The following is a 21,459-nucleotide window of genomic DNA, read 5'->3' as shown; positions in this document are numbered from 1 at the left end:
ATGTGCAACAGCATTGTGAAGGAAAAAGAAGAAGAAAAACATAGCAGAAAATGCAATTAGCATCGGAGAAAGAAGTCTAACAAGGGCGCACAAAACTTCTCTCAATCGGGACGGGGGGCGATATAGACTTCCAACTTTGGCCCATTGATGACGTCACACGTGCGTGAAAATGCAGTTAGCAGTCGGAGAAAGAAGTCTAACAAGGGCGCACCAAACCTCTCTCAGCCGGGACGGGGGTCGATATAGACTTCTAAATTTCACCCATTGATGACGTCACACGTGCGAGAAAAAGCAGTAGTAAGCAGTCGGAGAAAGAAGTCTAACAAGGGCGCACAAAACCTCTCTCAGCCGGGACGGGGAGCGATATAGTACTTCTAACTTTTGACCCATTGATGACGTCACACATGCGAGAAGTCACGTGTCAAGCGCGATTGGGTCAGAGTGCTAAAGAAGACCAATTTCTTTGAATTGAACAACATTTTAATCTTTCAATAATGTAATTTACCAACTCAGAACAACTTTCATGCATGGTAATGATTTAAGTCTAACAACTAATCGTTTAAAAGTTTTGTCTGGTAGACAAAAAGAAACGGCCGCAGGCCAAGCGCAACGGTCGTCACGCACCAAGCTTTTGTAGTATTAGATACCGCTCACTTAGGACGTAATGCCTGAAGGTTGTCTATAGAAGATGAATAAGGAAATCACCCCTGAAGAAAAAGACAGAGAAGTAATCACCTGAGATTTACGGTGTGCGTGTTAGTGCTGTATTGAAAATTCAAAGATGCCAGAAGCACAGACACTATAGTGTATTATTGATATCAAGTAACACGCCAAGTGGATAGGCTAGACCATCCCTTATGCGGTACATTTCATGAAGTGTGAAGCTGCCTTTGCAGTTTTATGAAACCCGTATGGTCCATATACTCTGTTAACCTTTTTACAGCTTGTGAGAATAGGAACATATTTCTTTCTTCTGAAATTATATTTCGAAGCAAAGTGTAGACCCTCGTCGATGATAGAATTTAATGATAGTTCTTTGCAACCGGCCGTCTCTTCCTTTTCTTACTTTATGGACCGTACTCCGTCGATATGATATTTAATGGCTGGCAATTTAGTCATTACGTTTCTTGATTCCTACAAAAACAGCATAGCAAGTAGCGATAAGCTATACTCCGTCAGTTTACCTATTATATTATCGTATTAGATCAATCCTTACCATATCAAAAATTGAAATCAGGGTTCTCATCAGATTTTTTTCACAGCGTAGTGTTCAGGAACAGAAGGTGAACTTTCCAAAAGCAATGACCACAATAGGTGGTCCGGCATCCCATTACGAAACATTTCAAAACTCATAACCCCCTGAGACAATACTAGTATTTTCTACATTTTGAGACATACATTTTGAGAATTAAAGTTTTCCCCTGCTATAACATTATTCTTAAGGAAATTTTTGATTTTGAAAATGATTTATGGAGCGTCGCAGGGTTCTTTTCAAAAAGAATCACACCTAGTGGATATTTTGGTTGAGAGACAGCTTAATGGCCTAAATCACAGAACAGGGGATCAGGCGACAAAAGCACCACGTAGGTGGCCGCTATGCTCAAGCTATGCTAACCAGAACACTAAGAATCATACTTGTAACTGAACATTTTTTATGAATATTTCAATATGCATAACGTAGAAAGAAATCACGATACACCTAAAGGTTCAGACCGCGAAGTTTTTACTGTTTTTCAACCAATTAAGGCGCTGACTTATTCGCTTTGTTATGGGCAGGCTGACGAGCCCCAGAGATATTAAAGTTCACATCGAAGTTGTCGATGCGTGGAAAGTAGCCCCTGGCATTAAATCTAAAATGACAACGTTGTTTTCCGTCGGTAACTTGCTGTCCTTTCAGCCTGACTTTATGGTGTTTGTCCAAGGTGCTGAAAATTGGAGCGTTGTGCAGTGATCCATCTTCGGTGTTCATCAAGTGAAATCTCACTGATTAAAAAATTAATATTAGACCATGACGATTGTAATATTCAGTACAACAAGCTACGTGGTTTTCTATCCGCACAATACGGTCAAATGTATACTTCCATCTGAAGTCGGAATTTCAAATAACTTTTCGATTCTGTTTCGTATCGGTGTTCTTGATAAACTGGTCGAGGGGTCAATAATTCACTTTTGTTCAAAGACAAACTACGTGGTTTTCTATCCGCACAAAACGGTTTAATCATGTATACTTCCACCTGAAGTCGGAATTTTAAATAACTTTTCTATTTCGTATCTGTATTCTTGATAAACCGGTCGAGCTGCTAGGGGTCAATAATTTACTCTTTTTCAAAGACAAACTACGTGGTCTTCTATCCGCACAATACGGTAAAATCATGTATACTTCCACCTGAAGTCGGAATTTCAAATAACTTTTCTTTTTCGTATCTATTTCTTGATAAACTGGTCGAACTTCTGGGGGTCAATAATTCACCCTTGTTCAAAGACTAGCTGTATTAAGATCGCTATCTTCTCTCCCGGCAAATGGGTGCTCACGTACCTCGTGGCACTTCGCTCCCCTCTTCTATGAAGGCATTGAGAGGATAAGACGCCACATGCGATCCTTAAGACGCTCCGTGTGATCATTCTTGGCAGTGGCACTAGATAAAAGCCGTGTGAAGACTGGGTTCAGGGATGGTCAGTGTTTATGAAAGATGGTTCGTTACGTGTGAACATGGCATGTTTGGGAAAACAGATGCAGACTGGGCTATTTGTGACACGATGACCCGGACATGATTATTCACAAGACAGGGTGCAACACTGTAATGTCCACCCGACTAGCTACGCCGGTTGTAGAGTTTGAGTCGGGGGGGGGGGGGGCGGTATACTAACACTTCGCGGACTGACTCTCCTGGCCAATCATTCTCCTTTCTGTTAATAACTATGATCCGTGCACCCGTAGGAAGGCCTGGTGGAGGCTAGCAAAACTGCACTGGATCACGAAAATTCCACAAATGTAGAAAGGCTATTTTAAGTTTCATCAACTTTACTGTTATTCTTTTGTTCCACTTTATTTACTTATCACTTTTTAGTAGTTGATTTACTTATCAGTTTTTATGTGATAACTTTAAGTTGCTTTATTCATGACTAAATTTTCTGCTCTCTTTCAGTTTTTCCACTATATTAGTTATCAGACAAGGGGGGAGGTCATGCATTGACCAGATTGGTCTGTCTCACCCCATCGATTTAAAAAAAAGGACAGTTTCAAGAAATAGAAATATTTCTTGAAACTGTACTTTTTAAAATCAATTTCGTTTATCAACAAAGAATATAAAATACATTTCAAATGAATTCAATAATCTCTCAGAAATCCCCCAAACCTTAAGGTTTTGTCTCTTGTCAAACACATGTTATCAATACCACCTGCTTGCTTAGAAGATTTCGGGTGTATTGCGTCCGACCTTTGACATGAACTAGATACTATACAACCGCCTAACAACTTCACTGTAAATCTTACAAAATCGATAAGCTGACCCGTTTATGTGTAGATCGTCGAATCCCCTATGGTAAATGTCAGTTATTAATTGGCATCCTTTCCAAATACATGTGAGCTTAAGGTTGTCAGTTTGCGCACCGGAGCTATCGGAAAACTTGACAGTTTCAAGAAAAGCACGGTTAGAAATTGCTATTCTCTTCCTTAATATTGAAGTGGACTATCTTAAAGCAGTTTTCCACTCACATCGGGATGGACCCCTGTTCTTTTCGATAAGTGCGGTTGGTTCTTTAAGTAATCGTGGTGTGGCCTCTTAAAGTCCTCCACTTAACGTCCTCCTCTCCACTCCACTTAACGTCCTATCCGAGGAACGTCCCTAATCGGATCATGATATCCATTTACACCTGAATCGAGTGAGGGAATTAGTGAAAAATGCCTTTTCCAAGGACATAACATCGTGGGGCCTGTCAGGGATTCGAATTCAGTACCTTCAGGTTCTGAATAAGCAACCCAAATCACAAGGCTCCTATGCCACCGGTAACAAATCTTGTGTGTCACTCTCTAGCCTATCGGAGACAATGTTTTGGTCATCACTGTCAGTGAGCGAGCGCCGCGTGCCTGCGAAATTGGTGTGTTACGCCTAATTGCAGTTATACCGGCTATATAGATACAGATACAGACAGACTAAGGCAACTCCCTCCTTCTAGGCGACATGGTCCGCCATTATGTGCTCTAGGTCTTCAGCCTTCACTCCTACGTCCCCAGCAAGTTGGTCAATCAAGAAACCATATCAGTCTTATTCATATACAACTTATTCATATAAACCGCAACCTTGCAGCCCAACCTTGAGATGCTTTCAAGCCTTGTTATGTATAGGTGTTGAGCTTGAATGTATTAAAATGTTTGGTCTCACTGGAACCTTTATGCAACCCTTCACTGTAAGTGCTACCATCGTAGACACCCTTCAGTATGCTTAAATGAATAAGTTACACACAGTATCTAATCAAGAATTCAACATACACAACTTTTTCACATATTTTAGCCCAAGGCCTTGTAACTTTCCGAACGGGGAGGTTGAATCTTACCAAATCATCGTAGACGCCCTTCTGAATGTTTAAAGTAGTAAGTGTTGAACAATCTCTAATAAAGAATTCAACATACACCACTTTTTCACATTTTGTAGCCCAGGGCCTTTCAACGTTTAGAATTCAAATGTGAAGATTCGATCTTAAAATTACCAAATCAATTATTGTAGACACCCTTCTGAATGTTTAAATGAGTAAGTGTTGATCAGTCTGCAATAAAGAATTCAACATACACCACTTTTTCACATTTTGTAGCCCAGGGCCTTTCAACGTTTAGAATTCAAATGTGAAGATTCGATCTTAAAATTGCCAAATCAATTATTGTAGACACCCTTCTGAATGTGAAAATGAAAAAGTGTTGAACAATCTCCGATAAAGAATTCAACATACACAACTTTCTCACATATTGTAGCTCAGGGCCTTTCAACGTTTAGAATTCAAATGTGAAGATTCGATCTTAAAATTGCCAAATCAATTCTTGTAGACGCCCTTCTGGATATTTAAATGAGTAAGTGTCTAACAGTCTCTAATAAAGAATTCCACACGCACAGCTTTTTTGACATCTTGTATCCCAAGGCCTTTTTTGAATGTGAAGGCTGAATCTTTAAGTAGTTGCTTTTAATCCAGTCATGCACAAAGTATAACAGCCTAGAGGGATGAACATCATTTGTATCAGGAGAAAGTAACAATATGTATAATTAAAGAAACCTTGAAATTTTAATGGTGGTGTTGACTAGCCAAAACTATCTTATAAGGAAACTATCGAATGACCTTTTCTCCAAAATATATCATAAATCTTTGTTATCTGGGAAAGAGACGATTTGATGGTTTCCAAAAATATATCAAATGTACATAAAAAATAATTGGACGATCAAAGTGGACGTAAATTTGTCAGTTAACGTTGTCTATGTCACATTTGAACATTCCCCCTACGCTTCTCCATAGATCTAATGGCTATGGCGCCGGGGGAAATAAATTGGACATGCCAGCTCTTTATCTAATGGTGTTTTTCCTTCCCGAGACCTGACATAAGATGGTACAATGGGCATCTAGGGCATTTGCGTCATGGAGGGATTCTGTTATGTTCTGTTGACAAATGTTATACGTGTTTCATGCCATGTTACCAGCGTTGTGAATGGGTCCGTGCATAAAGAGGTTCCCAGGTGATGATATGGTCTTGACATGCGTAAGTCATTGGATAGGACGATAAGTAAAGGAGACTGGGATCAAATCAATTACGGAAGCTAATTTCCGGTGTACCTACCATATCTAGATCTAGCTGGGGACCACATATTGCAGTCTTTGACTTGGTAGGGGGGATTTTAAAGAAAAACGTTCCAAAAGTTTTAAATTATAGTGGTCGAATTGTAAACTTCCACATTGAATACAAATCGTTCTTCGTTCCATTGGTAGTACCAGTAGCGTACGCAGAGTAGTGGTTAGCCGCCCTGCCTCTGGAACTAGAAGTTGTGTCACTCACCCGACATGCACGCTACCGGTAAAGGTCACAGTCCTTAAGCCGTGGCCCACTGGACATTGTGCTTGTTAAAAAGAGCTAGGGGAATTTCCCGGGTACCAGGGACATGTAAAATACTGTATGTAACGTTACATAGCGTCTGTCTTTTGTCTGCCACGACCAGTGGAAGAGTGAGCTAAACTGGATCGATATAAAACTTCAACTTTTCTTCACTTCCCACTGTGTTTCCATTGCAAGTGTATATGCAATCATGCAGTTATTACTGTGGCTGGTAACGTCCACCCAAACTACATCCCATGTCTTTTTTCTACAATTTGCGCTGTGCAGATGTTTTTAACAGCGCGTCTAGAGGATTACATACACAGCGCCGAAAACGGCTTGACAATAGTGGTTGATGGAAATGCATTTTATGCAGTCTGAAATCGGGTGATAAGAAAGAATCCTCTGAGCCGCCTTATTTCTCCTGTTGAGTGAAAAAGTCTCTCAGCGTGAAGAAGACAAAACACTCGGGTCTAAAAATGACTTCGCACCGCACTTTGGATTTTAGGGATAGAAGGGAGAATCCTCCGTGACGGCACTTGGGCTTTTTAAAACATGTCATTCCACGGTTTGTTAACGGCAAGGATTATCCTGTTGGTACTAAGGGATCTACTGTTTTTCCCGCTTACATAAGAGGACTTTTGAAAAGGATGCCGTACGCCTGACCCAGAATACTAAAGACACTATCTCACTGAAGCTGCAACACGTTGGCGCCGTCGCTGCGTCCTTAATTGGATTTGTGTTACCCTTGACTTTACAATGGGAATGTCATGCAAAATTTACAAGTATGACTAAAAAGATAACGAAACACACAAAAAGGACCACAAAGCATGAAAATATTCGTATTTTTTTTATTAGATTTATTTTTCATGAAATTCGTTGAGCGCGCTACTGTCAAATCACTCGAGCGCAGCGAGGTTGCCAACGTGCTGCGGCTCCAGTGAGATACCCGCTAAGCAAGACACAATTCTTCCGGCGTTATTTCTAAAGAAATGCCCCCAATCGGGTTTCCTGGAAACGGAAAAGCAAAGAAACACGAAGAGGATTTAAGTAAATGTGAGTGAGTCCATGGTTTGATTTAACTTATCATTGTGGGATAAAAGTGGGATAAAACTTGACCTATACAGGATGTATATGAAAAGGAAACGGAACGTTGTAAGCGATGACTGGAAAATGTTCGAGACAGTAAACTTATATATTCTTTCCCTTCCTTCCAGGACTAACGTGCACGTAGCAAACGCCGCCTCTGAGTGATTACGTCGTGAGGAAGAGACGTGGTGAGGTACTTTGTACGGTGACTGTACTAATGATTCCAGTCTCTCCGGCCGCTACACCGGGATTTACCCGGCTCTAACTCTAATATCGCATCGCCGAATGTTGCTCACGACCACCGCAAGACTGAAGTTTTAATGAAGGAGTTTCCTCTTTCCGTGCCTAGTCTCATATTTCTAATCCTCTGACGGAGGGGGAACGGCTATAACGTTGCCGTTGAGTTATCTTGTCTCCCAGCGTAATCGTCCTGAAAATTGAAGTCTCCGTTTGAATTAGTTTTATTCCTTCTTGTTCATTCTACACACTGACCTTGTATCTGGTAAACAAGAGCAAGAAGAGGGTATTTCGGGAGCCAGAAAACTAAATGGCCCTACAACAGAGCCAACACAGAAGACATCACGACAAGCTATAGAAGAGAGGCCCTCCTTTTCTAGGATCAAGACAATGGCGTCGAACTCATCCAAATACCTCCCCTCTCTCTTGAACATGACCGAAGACTATTCCTACTACTACTCGGAGGACCTACATGGGGATTACTGGGACTTTATTGAAGAAACAAACGGCACATTTGAAGCGGATTTCCTCAACGACACCTTGCCGCCAGAGGGGAAAGACGTCCCCGTACGTGTGACTCTGGCGTTTGTTTATTTTCTCATCCTGTTGGTATGCGGGGTCGGGAATGCGCTGCTATTGTTAGTCTTGTGCAAGTACCACCAGACCAGAGGCTCCACCAATCTCCTGATCGCCAATCTCGGTAGGTGACACGTCGTCAAACACTGATTGATGGATGTTTACTTGAGGGAAGTAAAAGTAGTATCTTTAAAAACTTAAAGCGGGTACCTCACTGGGCCTCGCCTGTTTGCGAAATACATTCGCCAACTGGTTGCGAACAGGCGCCAATCGGCTCGAACTTGTCGCCAATCAGCGCCAATGTCGCCTGAAATGTCGTTTTTTTAAACAAAAGTCGCGAATGGGCGCAAACTAGACGAGAACTAGACGCCAATAGGCGCAATCACTGCAAGTCTTGTTGTGATTTAATTAATTGGCAACATCTAATTTAGAACCGAAACCTAGGATGTCACATTCCTGGCGCGGCCATTTTGTTTGTAGAGGTCACGTATTTTATTTGACCTCAAGGAAAAAAAAATGCAAAGTTGCCGCAATGATTTGTACCAACCGGGCGATACCTGCTTAAAGACTTAATGACAGACTAGGAATCGTGTGTCGACTGGGTTTCCACGTTGGGAAAACTTGCGTAGGAAAAGATGGAGAAAGCTTTCAATGCCAAATTCAGTTGGAAGGTTACAAATCAGCAGTGACACCATGTCATTATATCCTTTGGCATTAGAAGTAGCTTTATTCTTAACTGCATATATTTTTTACTAATGGCCGTAATGCTTCTGATGTTTCTACAGCATTGTCAGACCTGATAGTAGCTGTCCTGTGCATTCCCTTCAACATGGATTATTTCGTCTTCAAGGTACGTTGCTTTTAATGTCACTTCGCTTCTTGATCATCTCTATAGCTCCCATTAAAACTATTCCTTTGGATCGCTTGTCGTTGTCGTTCATCTTCAAAAGAATTAGATTTGGAAATCAAAGCATTTCTGATGGCCGTCGATGTTATTTGGTACGACAATAGCCATGTTGCATCGATTGAAAGATGACATAAAAGCAACGGCATGGCGTAAGCGTACGCACGTATGCCCCAGTGCGCATGAGTTGACTAAGGTCCCCTGAGCTCGAGAGTAAAATGTTAGATCTTGTACTGCTTGCTGAACTATACAGTGGGCACTAAAATGAGCTACTCGGGCGGACAGACAATCCTGTGGTCACATGTCGATTTACTCTTGAAAAGTGCACCCTGAACTGTGACTAATGTCTATGAATGGCACATTAAACATAAATCTGATACATTATATATAGATCTAAACCATTGTATATAGATCTAACATATCATATCTATCTATCTAATATTTCATATATAGATCTAACATATCATATATAGATCTAACATATTATATGATAACTTTATTGCGCAACAATTGTACAAGTTACAAAGTATGGCTGGTACATAACTACAGTTCTATTTATATTTCAGGGCTAAAGAGTGTATAGTATGGGTTTATATAGATATAGATCTAGAACTACAGCAGGGAGCTAGTCCACTGGTATCATGATACATGCGTGTTTCATACTGTTATTTATATACAAATGATATGAAACGAATTGATATGCCACCCAAAAAAACCCTACTAACATTTTCTGTACATGCCTGGCTATGACTGCCCCCCTCCCCAGATGCGCGCATGGACCCATGGGAGTTTAATGTGCGTCACGGTGAACTATGTGCGGATGGTGAGCCTGTATGTGTCCACTAACGCCCTGCTCGTCATTACCGTGGAGAGGTAGGTTTGTTTATTTGTTTGTTTGTTTGTATTCTACAATCCGGTAAGCCGTCCCATGGCGTCACACACCAGGTTTGTACTGAACAATAAAAGCTGCAAATCCGGACAGGTTTATTTGATCCACTCACACCGGGAAGGACAAATAATCTTTTCGATAAGTGTGGCATGGTGGGCTCTTTAACGTGATCGAGGTGTGGCTCTCTTCAAACACAGGACCTCCATTTAACATCCTATCCGAAGGATGTCCGTAACCGAAGCTAGGTACTCATTTGCACCTGAGTGAAGTGAAGACCGCGGAAGATCGGTGAAATGACAGGATTCGAACCAGGGACCTCTGGGTTCTGGGACAAACACAATGCCGCTACGCCTTACGACCCCGTCTTGTTTAATTGTAACTCATTAATTGTGCAAATAAGGTTTTTATTAGTATCGTTTCTAATTACATCCTGTCACTTTACCGTGAACGCAACTGGGATGTGGAAAATGTATAGAACAGACAGACAGACCAAAAACTTATACCTCCCAGTGAATAAGTAGCCTCTTCCATGGACCCTATGACCTGGACTGTCATGTCTGATTAACGAATAGTTCTACCATCTCTGAATCCTGCCACAACCGTAAGTCTGACCTCTGCGGTGACACTATCTTCCCACTCACTTCCCGCCACTCTCCGGAAAAGTCCGAGGTAATTATGTACAGTATATATGCATGGATGCATCATGCAGGTCTATGCCCATGTAGCCTGTGTTACACAATCCCTCGCTGCCAGGGGCTTATTGGGCATTCTCTCCAAGGGGCCTGGCTAGTAGCAGGGCCGCTAGAAGCTTGATTTAACGAGGCTAGCTGCCTATGGCGTGTCGCTAAAACGTTGTCACGCTTTGATGGCATAACGTAATGACAACTTTGCCCTATCTCATTCCAACGAGTTCATATCTACATTATTGGAACGCACCACTAAGTATGACGTAAAAATACTTCAGAAATCGTTTAGATTTTGATTTACTGTCATTTCAAGACCTGACAAAATGTCAGTGAGTTATGAGAAGAAGTATAAGTAATGGCAGCTTACTAAAGAATATAGATTTTTCATTTGGTACCTTCATTGCAGAGTCACTTTTGCGTGTTGACCCTTGGCACTGCCCGTGTACTTTTTGACTTAACCTGACTTTCATACTCTCTGACTTGGATTATTCATGTGTAAGACATGTGCCAGGAAGACCTTTGTAACGTAATACAATTTAAAGTCAGTAGAGATAATGCAACACCGTAGACTCATACATAGGTCGCGTATGCGTCCTCTATAAAGTTAAAAGACTTTTTGGGCGACACCAGGAAAGTACTACAAAACGAAAAGTAGAGAAAAAAAGACTGATATCTTTACAAAAATGAATCAAGCAATCTATAAATTTGTTATTGGCAAACCTTAATAATCGGAAGCAAGCAACGAAACAAACAAAAGACTTAAAGAGAGGCTCTGAGATTTGTGAGTCAGCACCGAACAAGCAAAGATATTAGGAGAAGTTGTGAGTATCACTGGTGTCACCATTCAACCTCAACCTCTGTATCGTAACCTTTATTGCGCACTTAGCAAAACTGCGTAAACCGTTAAAAATACAAAGAAAAGAACCTCAAAACTTTGAAGCCAGTCCAGAAAAATGTGTTTTTTTGCTTTACGTATGACATAACGGCAAACCTTCCTTCTAATTTACAACGGAACTGATCGCTAGAATGTTCAGAATATTCATAGCAAGGCAATAAGGCGTCGAACCAACAATAGTGCATAGCTAGATATGCACGGTTGAGCTCACACTCAATTTCTATAGTGTCGTTGTGGGATTACTTCAAACCTTAACGTCCTGCGGGAGATAAAAGATTAGTCTTACGTCAGCGCTTAAGCAGGACAAAACGGTTTCTTGCCCGTAGCATCTTTCGTTCCACGGCGAGCTAAGTACGTCTTGAATGGGATCCGTGTGCGTAGACAGCATTAATTTCAAATCCCAAGAGGTCGCGATGTAACGTTACAGATACGTCAGAAGAATTGAAAGGCACTCTTAGCTATTCATACGATGCAATGTCTCGGAGGATGGACCGGTGTCCAGCCAAATGACTGCCGCTTGCCAAGTAATTGCCGGTGCACTGATTGGGGTTTTTCACTATACCTGAGAGTAGAGGAGGGGAGAGAAGTGTATCACACTCGTGGGGCGTGATGATTTTCAAGCAGAAGTCTAAGAGGATTTTGGAAGCCTAAGGTCGCGCTAAGCCTCAGCCCTAAACCCCTGACCTCCTCCCTTGAACTCTTGAAAAACGGCCTCGGCCGAATGAGTGTATGTTTTTCATATTTTCAAGGTTAAATAAAGGTTGAAAAAAAAAGCCTAATCCAACCGTAATCCTGTACTAAACCCTAGTCTTAGCATTAGCCCTAGCTCTAAACCTAAACCTAACCCTAACACTTATCCTTGCCCTTACCCATGCCTAACCGTAAACTAAGCCTTACACTAACCCTAACCCTAACCCTAACCCTAACCCTAACCCTAACCCTAACCCTAACCCTAACCCTAACCTTAACCCCACGCAGGCAATACCTCATCTGGTAAGGCAATTATTTGGCATGACACCGGCTACAGTCGTTTGCACGTCATATTTGAAAACACACACACACACACACACACACACACACACACACACACACACACACACACACACACACACACACACACACACACACACACACACACGCACACACACACACACACACACACACACACACACACATACACACATGTACACACACAAAACATTTCGTTGTCCATGCAGCTTTAGGTTCATAACATACTTTTTTTTTTATCCTGTTGTCTGCACAGAGGCGTACTCACCACAAAGCTTACAATCACCCAGTATAAAAGTTTGCGTGTGCACGATGGGGGTATTACTTTTATATCTATTGGTCGGCTGTAAAAGATATCGCAAAAGGTCTGCAAAGTGGCACTCAGGTTAAGTAAGAACGTGCGATTTATTACATAATATAGGCTACGACCCTGCATATAGAGTGCTTTGTACTTGCAAAGTGCATATATGGACGTGAATGGATGTTAAGAGTGCTGTTGTGGTACTGGTAATATCTCACTAGAAAAGCGTGCAAGTAGCACAATAGTAGCATTTGAATTATAGGGAGATCTATAGATGCTGCTTCGGTGCTTAATTGTTAGCTCAATGCCCAGTAGTGGTCCCTTAGCGGGTACTGCAAATGCAGAAATGTTCGCGGTGGTTTTATCTTTGCGGTTTTCGTGGTGAACTCTTAACCGCAAACACCGCGAAAAGCCGTTCCGTTGTATGACTGTAGCGCTACTTTACTATTGTTTCAAACGCGAATTCAAAACCATCGCGAACACTCCTTTTTCTCCCTACCGCGAAATTAAATCCCCGCGATCATTTCTGCATTTACAATATCTCACGTAGCCGCGCTTGTTTGCGACTGTCCGCGAAAGACATTCGCCAAGTAGCGCGAACAGGCGCCAATCGCGTCGACCCCGATTACGGTAGCCTGAAATCACGAACTTTTTTAAATCTCAAAAGCAATGACAACGTTAAAAGACGCAAACTAGACGCCAACAGACGCGATCACTGCAAATCTCTTTTTGATGAATCTTAAAGTAATTGTTGTATATTGGTTTTCGATTCAGCAACACTGCGATTTCCAATAAAGTTATCTTGTATCTAATTTGCGGTCGAAACTGAGGATGTGACATTCCGGGCGCGGCTATTCCAAGTTGTTTGTAGAGGACAGGTATTTTACCCGCGGTGCGACCGCAAGCTAAGGTAAAATTGGCGAAAAAATCGCAGCAAAGTTGCCACAACAATTTGTCTCAAATACATGTAGTTACATCGGAAAGGCGAAAAACACCCGAAAAACGAAAATCTCTGCCTGCAGTCGTCTTAACATACAGCTTTAATAGCACTTAATCGTTCATATCAGTAAAAGCATACGGCACCTGTGCCCACTTTGTGGTTAATCGTATGGTCCCGAATAGGAGGGTGCCCCACTTTTCATAAGTCCTAGACTTCACGTAACACTGTCCCCACCCTTTGAAGTCCCCTTAAGCATATTCTTCACACAGTACGACCAACGCATGTTCTCTTTTTTACACTGTATCCAAGAACGAATGAATTATACGGTACCTTAAAATATCTATGAATATGAATTACTTTGAAGAAACCGACTTGGCACGCAAAGACGTGGCCAGACAAGCCCTTTGTAACGATTCCTTCTCCTTGGCGTTAAGACACTTACGTATGCTCAAGCGCTAGCGACTGGGTCATTGACATTTGCAATAAGCTTGGGCATCAGCTCACAGCGGGTGTGTGTAAAGTTTTAATACGGGAAACGTGTAGCAGCTTAGTGGACGTTAAGCTGTATAATAGAAAGTGAGATCTATGCGGGGAAGTATGTTTCTCTCTGAAGGTTACAAAGAGTTTCAAGGCTCAGTGATTGCACTAGTGGGATAGCTTGGTATGGCCATATGGGATAGACCATGGGAGGGATTGAAAGCAGCGGATACCCCCCTCGGGAAAAAAGGGAGAAAAGGAAGACAAAGCCGAACAGCAAGGCCTGAAATCAAAACGCATGAGAATCTATCTATCATAAAGTCAGGATACAAAATACGAAACTAGTATGTAATATGGTGAATGAATAGAAATGATATATACTTGATAAACTTCTAAAATGCAATGTACAACGCGCAAAAGAGCTGGTTAACAGAATATGAAGTAACAAAATACGTTTAGAAGCCAGAATGCTTGAATTGCATTTTAGCTAAACAAAAATACTATTTTTTACACAGCCATTGTTTGTTGTTTGCATGTATAGTTGTAGAAGACCTTACGAAAGTCGCTGTACTTTTGTTGTGTCAATAAATAAATATATTGTAGCGGAACACAAAACTTTAACATTGTTGTTGCTCGGCATGAAGATAAGATGACTGTGGCCTGCTTGTGACATGTTTTATATTACGGGCTTGCTCAGTGCAAGGCCTTAAAGCGGGTACCTCACAGGACTTACCTTGGGAGCCCAGACTAGCACCGGGTCGCTAGCGATTTCCTTCTGCGGCCCAAGAACAGTCAGCCCGCCCGATCTTAATCAACGCTCCGGGGAGTTGTAGCCAATTCCTTCGGGGCTTAGAACTCCCCCGGTGCGCTTATTACGGCATCGGCGGGCTTGGAGCTCTGGGCCGCCGAAGGAATTGGCTAGAAGGAACCAGCTAAAAGGAACCGGCTAAAAGGCCCGATAAACAGTCTGGTTCCCAGGGTACACTGGACTGCACCTAGCTACATGTATTCCGAAATCCGATGTAACACTAACCCATTCAGTAAATAATTCCATCATGTCGATGTATGACCGAATAGCAAAGAGCCGACGTTTCGATGACAGTCTTTCTTCTTCAACAGGGCAATTCTGACTGGTTCACTGTGCACAGAAGCTACATTTGGAGCCGCATTGTCTCACCATTGTTGCTTAACAACATCTATGTATGGTCTAACACCTAGCTGCAGTGCACAATGAACCAGTAAGAATTTCACTGATGAAGATGACAGATGACAGTCGGAACCGTCTGTTCTTGATGAATATGTGGTTGTAAATAAGGAACTTTGATATTGCATTCACCAACGTAACGTCACCGAAACGTCGGCTCTTGTTAAATATTGGGCAATATTAGGGCCCAAATCATGCAAATAAAAAAATGCTGAAATCTTTATGGTGATGACATTTACTAACGCTATTTAGCACATTTGCGTAACAACTTCCTACTTTAAGCATTTCAAAACCGCGCAAAAACGTTCTGTGCGATGATCCCCTTAGTTTCGCGAGCCAACAAAAACCCTGGCGAAGATTTTCAGTGAGTTTTCGCATCCCAACGACGTCGTATTTTTGCATCATGGACGTCGCTATACATTGTGATAGTGTTGTTTGTACTAATCATGTTTAGAAATGACTAAATAAATTGATTTTTAAAATCCGATATTTGGACCCTAATATTGCCTGGGTTGCCTTTGAAAATGTGGTTGTGACTTTAGAACTATATTGCCATTCAATAACCCGTTCTGTATGTAACATGCCAACAGTAGCGGTAATTCGTTTGTTTACACAATGTTCATGGTAACCCAATTTGTTTCCCGTTTTCTTGACGTATGGAAAATATCCAGGGTCTTATATTTCCTAGCAAAAGTGAATTAAAGTTTTACTTCTTCAAAAGGCCAAGATATCATCAGATTCTGCGGATCACTTGGTCTTTCAGCGTACTTTGCTTCTTGACTTTCAAACATCACGACTTGGTTTAAAGAGCGTTCTCGTACTTAATGATAAGTTGCCATGTATTATGCTACAGAGCCCGATGGACCCCCTCATAGCCATTGGTATAAAGGTCGTGTATAATTCCCTCTGAAAAGAATTTGTTACACACAAATCGTTTAAAAACATGGCTTACGCAACGAATGGTCGTGATGAAAACGAAAATGGCAAAAGTACATCGGGACTAGTTGTCGACCAAAAGGCCGAAGTAACAGACAAAATACTACACAGTAATTGTCAATCAAAAAACTACGAGTCTTGGATGGACTTGGGCCCAAAATTAAACCTAATTCTCTTGGGCCGTGCCATGCCTTGAAATGAAAGAGGAATGTTTCACTGAAAAATATACCAAAAAGACCGAGACGGGGGGCGACATAGACTGTCTGCAAGTTATGATCCACTGCTCGACGAATCACGTGTTCTATAACGTGACGTCACAGAAGTAGTGAATTGCTCATCCCATGACAAAGACTGGAGCTGATCAGTAAAGAAATTGGGTGCGTCCAATTTCTGTGTTGGCAACTTCAGTTCAACTTTGATTTTATCTGAAACACCAAAGTCAAAGACGCGTAAACTTCAGACCAGACTGTAGGCGTCTGGCTGAGTGAGCTTGGCTCTCTTTACAATGAGTTAATAAGTATGCCGTAATGCTGTCTGAAGGGCATGTGTAGGTGTGTTAATCATGTTTTAGGTGACATCGAGAATATGATCCTGTCACCTTTTATCACATCAGTGATACATCACATATTGTATGGGGTTGTGTGAGGACAATCTTTGCGTACTAACTTTAGAAGCTTTATTTGGCCACTGCTAGGTGAGCTATACCGGAACGGTGATCGCCAGGTTCGACTTCTGTATCAAACTCTGATCATATCCCAATCGTCAAGTTTCTGACTCAGGTAGAAGGGATGTTATTCCAATCGTATTCATGTAACTTTGAAGTTGCCTTCGGGTCACATCTTGAAGTGGCTTTCCTGTCTTGTTAAGTTGTGATTGAAATAACGATGCATATCAATAAACACGCTATTTCCGAACATAATGTAAAGCGCTTACCAACAAGCAGTCATGAAAAAGTCTGACATAAAGGACTTCTTTTCAAGCTCTAGAGAAACGGGGGCGACGGTCCAATCTTAAATTGGTTCCATAGCTACCTCTTTGGCAGAGAGCAAAAAGTTGTTATTGATGGTCCATGTTCGGATTGGAGTCATGTTGGCGCAGGCGTACCTCAGGGTTCAGTTTTAGGGCCTCTCTTGTTTCTTGTCTTTATTAATGACATGATGGACGGTCTAGTTACATGTCCCTTTCTATTTGCTGACGATAGCTCATTATTGGACATTGTGGAAGTTCCTAACGTTACTGCTGATCTTAGGAAGATATCATTTTGATTTTTTACATGACTGAAGAAATGTGTTTCTCTAAGAAATCAAATCCATCCCCCCTTCTCCTTAATAACTGTGTCATTAAATTTGTTAAAGCCCACAAGCACATAGGAACTTGTCTAACGTCCATCTTGCCATGGGAAACAAACTTCTCATATGATTGGTAAAGCATCCAAACGATTGTCTACTCTTAACAAATTGAAATTCCGATTGCCTCGAACAGTACTTGATGTTGTTTATAAATCCTTAGTACGACTACGTTTATTGCTTTTTTGTTTTGGACTACCCAAATGCAGTTACTTTTTGTTATTGTATTCGTCTATGTCAGTTGTAATTTTTATTTTCAGAGTTGATTTTTGAAATAAGCTACTGCTAGAGTGCATCACCTCTGTGTCCTGTGTATTCTTCAGTTGTTTAATAAAAACAAAAAAAACAAACAAAAAAATAAACAAGCAGTCCTCTGGTCCTTCTCAAGTTGATTTGACCTGAAGCCTACGTCACTTCATCAACGTGTGTGACGCCATCAACGGGTCAAAGGTGTCCGGCAGTCCGTCTCTTTCGGGGGATGGTCGATGGGCCCTAATATAGATTGCCTCTTTCACTCGTCTTATATTATTATGACACAATTCTGTTCAGTGTCCAAAACTAGTCTCTACCAGACTAACCGCGCCGGCTATAGGGAGAACATTTGCCGGGGGACTTTGGCCATGGAGGGTAACATTCGCAGCCGCAATATTTGACCCTGTCTCCGTAGCCGACTCCCTTCATACAATTGACTCTATTTTGGCCAATTTCTACCATTTTCCCAGCGACCCGCGGAGGCTGGTAGAGCCTGGTACAAAACCCTGACTTTGTCCAAACTCACTGGATGTCCTGGGGACTAAATTTATTAATATGTTGATAACTATCATAGATGAACTTTCATACGAACTGTGCATGTATTTCCCTTCTCTAGGTACATAGTGATTGTACATCAGATCCAGCGGCGCATCAGTAAGAAGGGCGTGTGTGTGGTGTCGGGTGTGGTGTGGCTGGTCTCCATGGTGATAGCGGTGCCCTCCGCCATCTACTCCCGGGTCGTGTCGTACCACCACCGAGACGGCGCTATCTGCGGGCAGGTGAGAACAAAGGCGCACTCTATCAGATTCCAAGCAAACTGCACGTTCGCTGAACACAAACCTGCAGCTGAACACAAAGTCATGTAGACACAAGCCACCACCATTTAATGGAACATTTAGTCATTATTCTATTTTGCTGACAGATTAGGAAGAGAGACATGTGAGGATATCTTAAGGGTGGCAATGACGTTTAAGAATCGAAAGAACTTCTACATGAAAAGTAAACGAGAAAGGAAAAAATCCGGGAGAAACTTTTCTTAAACGTAGATATGTATCACGAGTGAGGATATGGAAAGAGCTCGATCTTTGAAACTTCCAAAACTACTACTACTTTTACTATTACTACTACTACTTCTACTACTACTATAACTATTACTACTACAGCTACTATAACTACCACTATAACTACTACTACTTAGTACATACTAGTACGGTGAGTTGAACCTCTACAATTTACGGAAAGAAAAAAAAGTACCCTTCAAGCAGAGGTTCGACCACGGCTGCTTTTTGACGTGTTTTGTGCGTTTTTGTCGGGTGTGTCCCGTTTTCTTTATATTCTTTATGTCCATCGGCCAAAAGAAAAAGACGAAACGTGCAAATATCCAATGGTTAAAGATTAATTGGGAAGAATTTAGGATGTTAGCATCGCGATCACGCTCTTGTAATATATTTTCTCGGCAGGTATGGCCAGTCTCGCTGGAGACCACGTCCCAGGGGTACTACGTGTTCGTGGTGGTCGTGCAGTTTGTACTTCCGGTCTGCATCATGTGTTTCTGCTACTTCCGGGTCATCTGGAAGGTGTGGCGCAGACGCTTTCCGGGACAGGTGAGTTTAGAATTTTTTTTTTTATAATTTGTCTTTGCGAACTTGCTACGTTTACTTTGTTGATCCTGTAATGATTGGTCACAATGATGGAGTACAAATGTAACGGGTTTGTTTTGATCCTGTCTCAGTGTAGATGGATAATCCATCTATACTGAAAGTAAATACATGAACGATTTATATACTAGTACATTCTAAACTTTACGGATGGATGTAGCCTACACAGTGATGCAAGTAGCTTGAAAGTTTATCTGTTTTGGTAGAAATCATTCTTAAACAAGTTTTAACTGTAATTTCCAACACAAGAAATTGGATTTACCCAAACTTTCGACCGTACGACATCGGTCTTTGTCAAGGAGTGATCCATTTAAGAGTGATGCAAGCAGGGTTCTCCGGATTCTCAAAATAGATTACTGTAACGCCTAGTTGACTACGTATACTGTTGTCTTGAAATGATCATGAATGATATATAAATATATGATTATGAGTCTCATCTTTTCCTAAACCATTAAGTCTTAAGAGATCTGGAGACAAATCCATTTGGTGGAGAAACAGTGCACGTACAAGTACTTCAGTAGTGAAGTTGCGAGTCCAGCCTTCAACTTATCAAGAGAATTCACCTTTCAGTTTAGTGCCCGTGCATGTACGAGTTCCTGGTGAAATAACCACACTGATTTCAAGAAATGACCATTTGTTCCCCTGTAGATCTCAAGGGCACAGCGTCGTGCTCTCCGCAGGTCAAAGGCGAAAACAATGCGCCTGGTCATCATGCTGGTGATGTTCATCCTGTGCTGGGGGCCTTATTACGCCTACACCATCATCCGGGACTTCTTTCCCGACCTCAGCCTCCAGATGAACAAGACCGTCACGATTTTCTACGTAGTAGAGGCGGTTGCCATGGCAAACAGCGTCATCAATACCTGTGTATACGTGGCCTTCAACGACAACATTCTCAAGTACATCCGCAAGCTCCTGCCCTGCGGGACAGCTGTACCTACACCGACGGTGAGCGAGAGCATCCTACCGAGAAACAGCCGAACTGCACGTCAGCGACATACAGTTGTCCGCAGCAGGAATGACACCGTGACTGTCAATAGGGTGACGACCCAGCTGTCGTAGCGACGGCGTTTTCTATTGGTCCAATTTCTAATGATGTCATATATCCTGATTGTCAAATAGGTCCGAAGTGAAGTGACATTTTCTATGTTGACAGCTTTTTGCATTGGATTGTATTGGACCTAAGGCAATGAAAATGCATCATTGTAATCGTAAGGAATACCAGGGTAAATGTAAACAAATTTTGAATGTAGAGACAGAGGGAGAGACTGTACTTATGTACATTTTGTATATCATAATCTATATCAAACTTATTCCGACGTCCTTGCGTTCATTTCGTCACTAATTGATTTATTGAGTTTTTCACACCAACGGGAATTATAAAATCGCCTCTATTTCAAGGGGTTTAGAATTGACATGTTCAGAATATGAAATATCAGTATTCAAAATGATTGATACGATGATGTGAATCATCGGATGTGTTGGAAATACTTGCTGTTACTTAAATATCGAATCACAGAAAACGTTTGAGGTCAATGAATGTATACTCCGTTATATACCTGCGACTTTGATTTCGTAAAACAAACTTCATTCAATCAAAACAAATTGTGCTTTTCATTTTGACGATTGTAACTTGTTGGCTTCTTTGATTGTGTGACGTCTTTGATTGGTTGTCTATGTATCTTATTCATCTGATCTGTATTAAACTGTCATATAACGTATTACGTCTATGAATGCGTAATTTGTGAAATGATACACGTCACACTTATGTCATGACCTTATACTTTACCAACAAAGCAAGTTTTAAAATCTTTTCGATAAGTGCGGTGGGTTCTTTAACGTGCTCGAGGTGTGACTCTCCTCAAACACGGGACCTTCATTTAACGTCCTATCCGAGGGACGTCCCTAACCGAAGCTAGGTACTCATTTACACCTGAGTGAAGTGAGGAAAGTCGTGTAAAGTCGGGGCATATCGGTGGTTTCGAACCCGG

At 41.6% G+C, this 21,459-nt stretch overlaps 1 protein-coding gene across 1 annotated transcript; it reads left to right on the top strand.

Moving 5' to 3' along the window:
• The first annotated feature begins 7,805 nt into the window (after positions 1-7,805).
• Positions 7,806-20,687, top strand: LOC136423423 (prokineticin receptor 2-like). Its single transcript, XM_066411563.1, has 6 exons — positions 7,806-8,096; positions 8,758-8,822; positions 9,643-9,749; positions 18,427-18,589; positions 19,271-19,414; positions 20,117-20,687. The coding sequence occupies exons 1-6, from the start codon at positions 7,829-7,831 to the stop codon at positions 20,528-20,530; spliced, it is 1,161 nt and encodes a 386-aa protein (XP_066267660.1). The 5' UTR covers positions 7,806-7,828; the 3' UTR covers positions 20,531-20,687.
• The last annotated feature ends 772 nt before the right edge of the window (positions 20,688-21,459 follow it).

The sequence above is a fragment of the Branchiostoma lanceolatum genome, chromosome 17, assembly GCF_035083965.1.
Source record: "Branchiostoma lanceolatum isolate klBraLanc5 chromosome 17, klBraLanc5.hap2, whole genome shotgun sequence".
NCBI lineage: Eukaryota > Metazoa > Chordata > Leptocardii > Amphioxiformes > Branchiostomatidae > Branchiostoma > Branchiostoma lanceolatum.
Note: the sequence above shows the minus strand (reverse complement) of the source record. Positions and strands in the feature narration are given on the sequence as shown.

Excerpts from the sequence above, each read along its gene's own strand:
- LOC136423423 (XM_066411563.1), top strand. The coding sequence starts at position 7,829 with ATGACCGAAGACTATTCCTACTACTACTCGGAGGACCTACATGGGGAT. Across the intron at positions 8,097-8,757 it reads TCTCCTGATCGCCAATCTCG|CATTGTCAGACCTGATAGTA; the intron begins GTAGGTGACACG and ends ATGTTTCTACAG. Across the intron at positions 9,750-18,426 it reads CTCGTCATTACCGTGGAGAG|GTACATAGTGATTGTACATC; the intron begins GTAGGTTTGTTT and ends TCCCTTCTCTAG.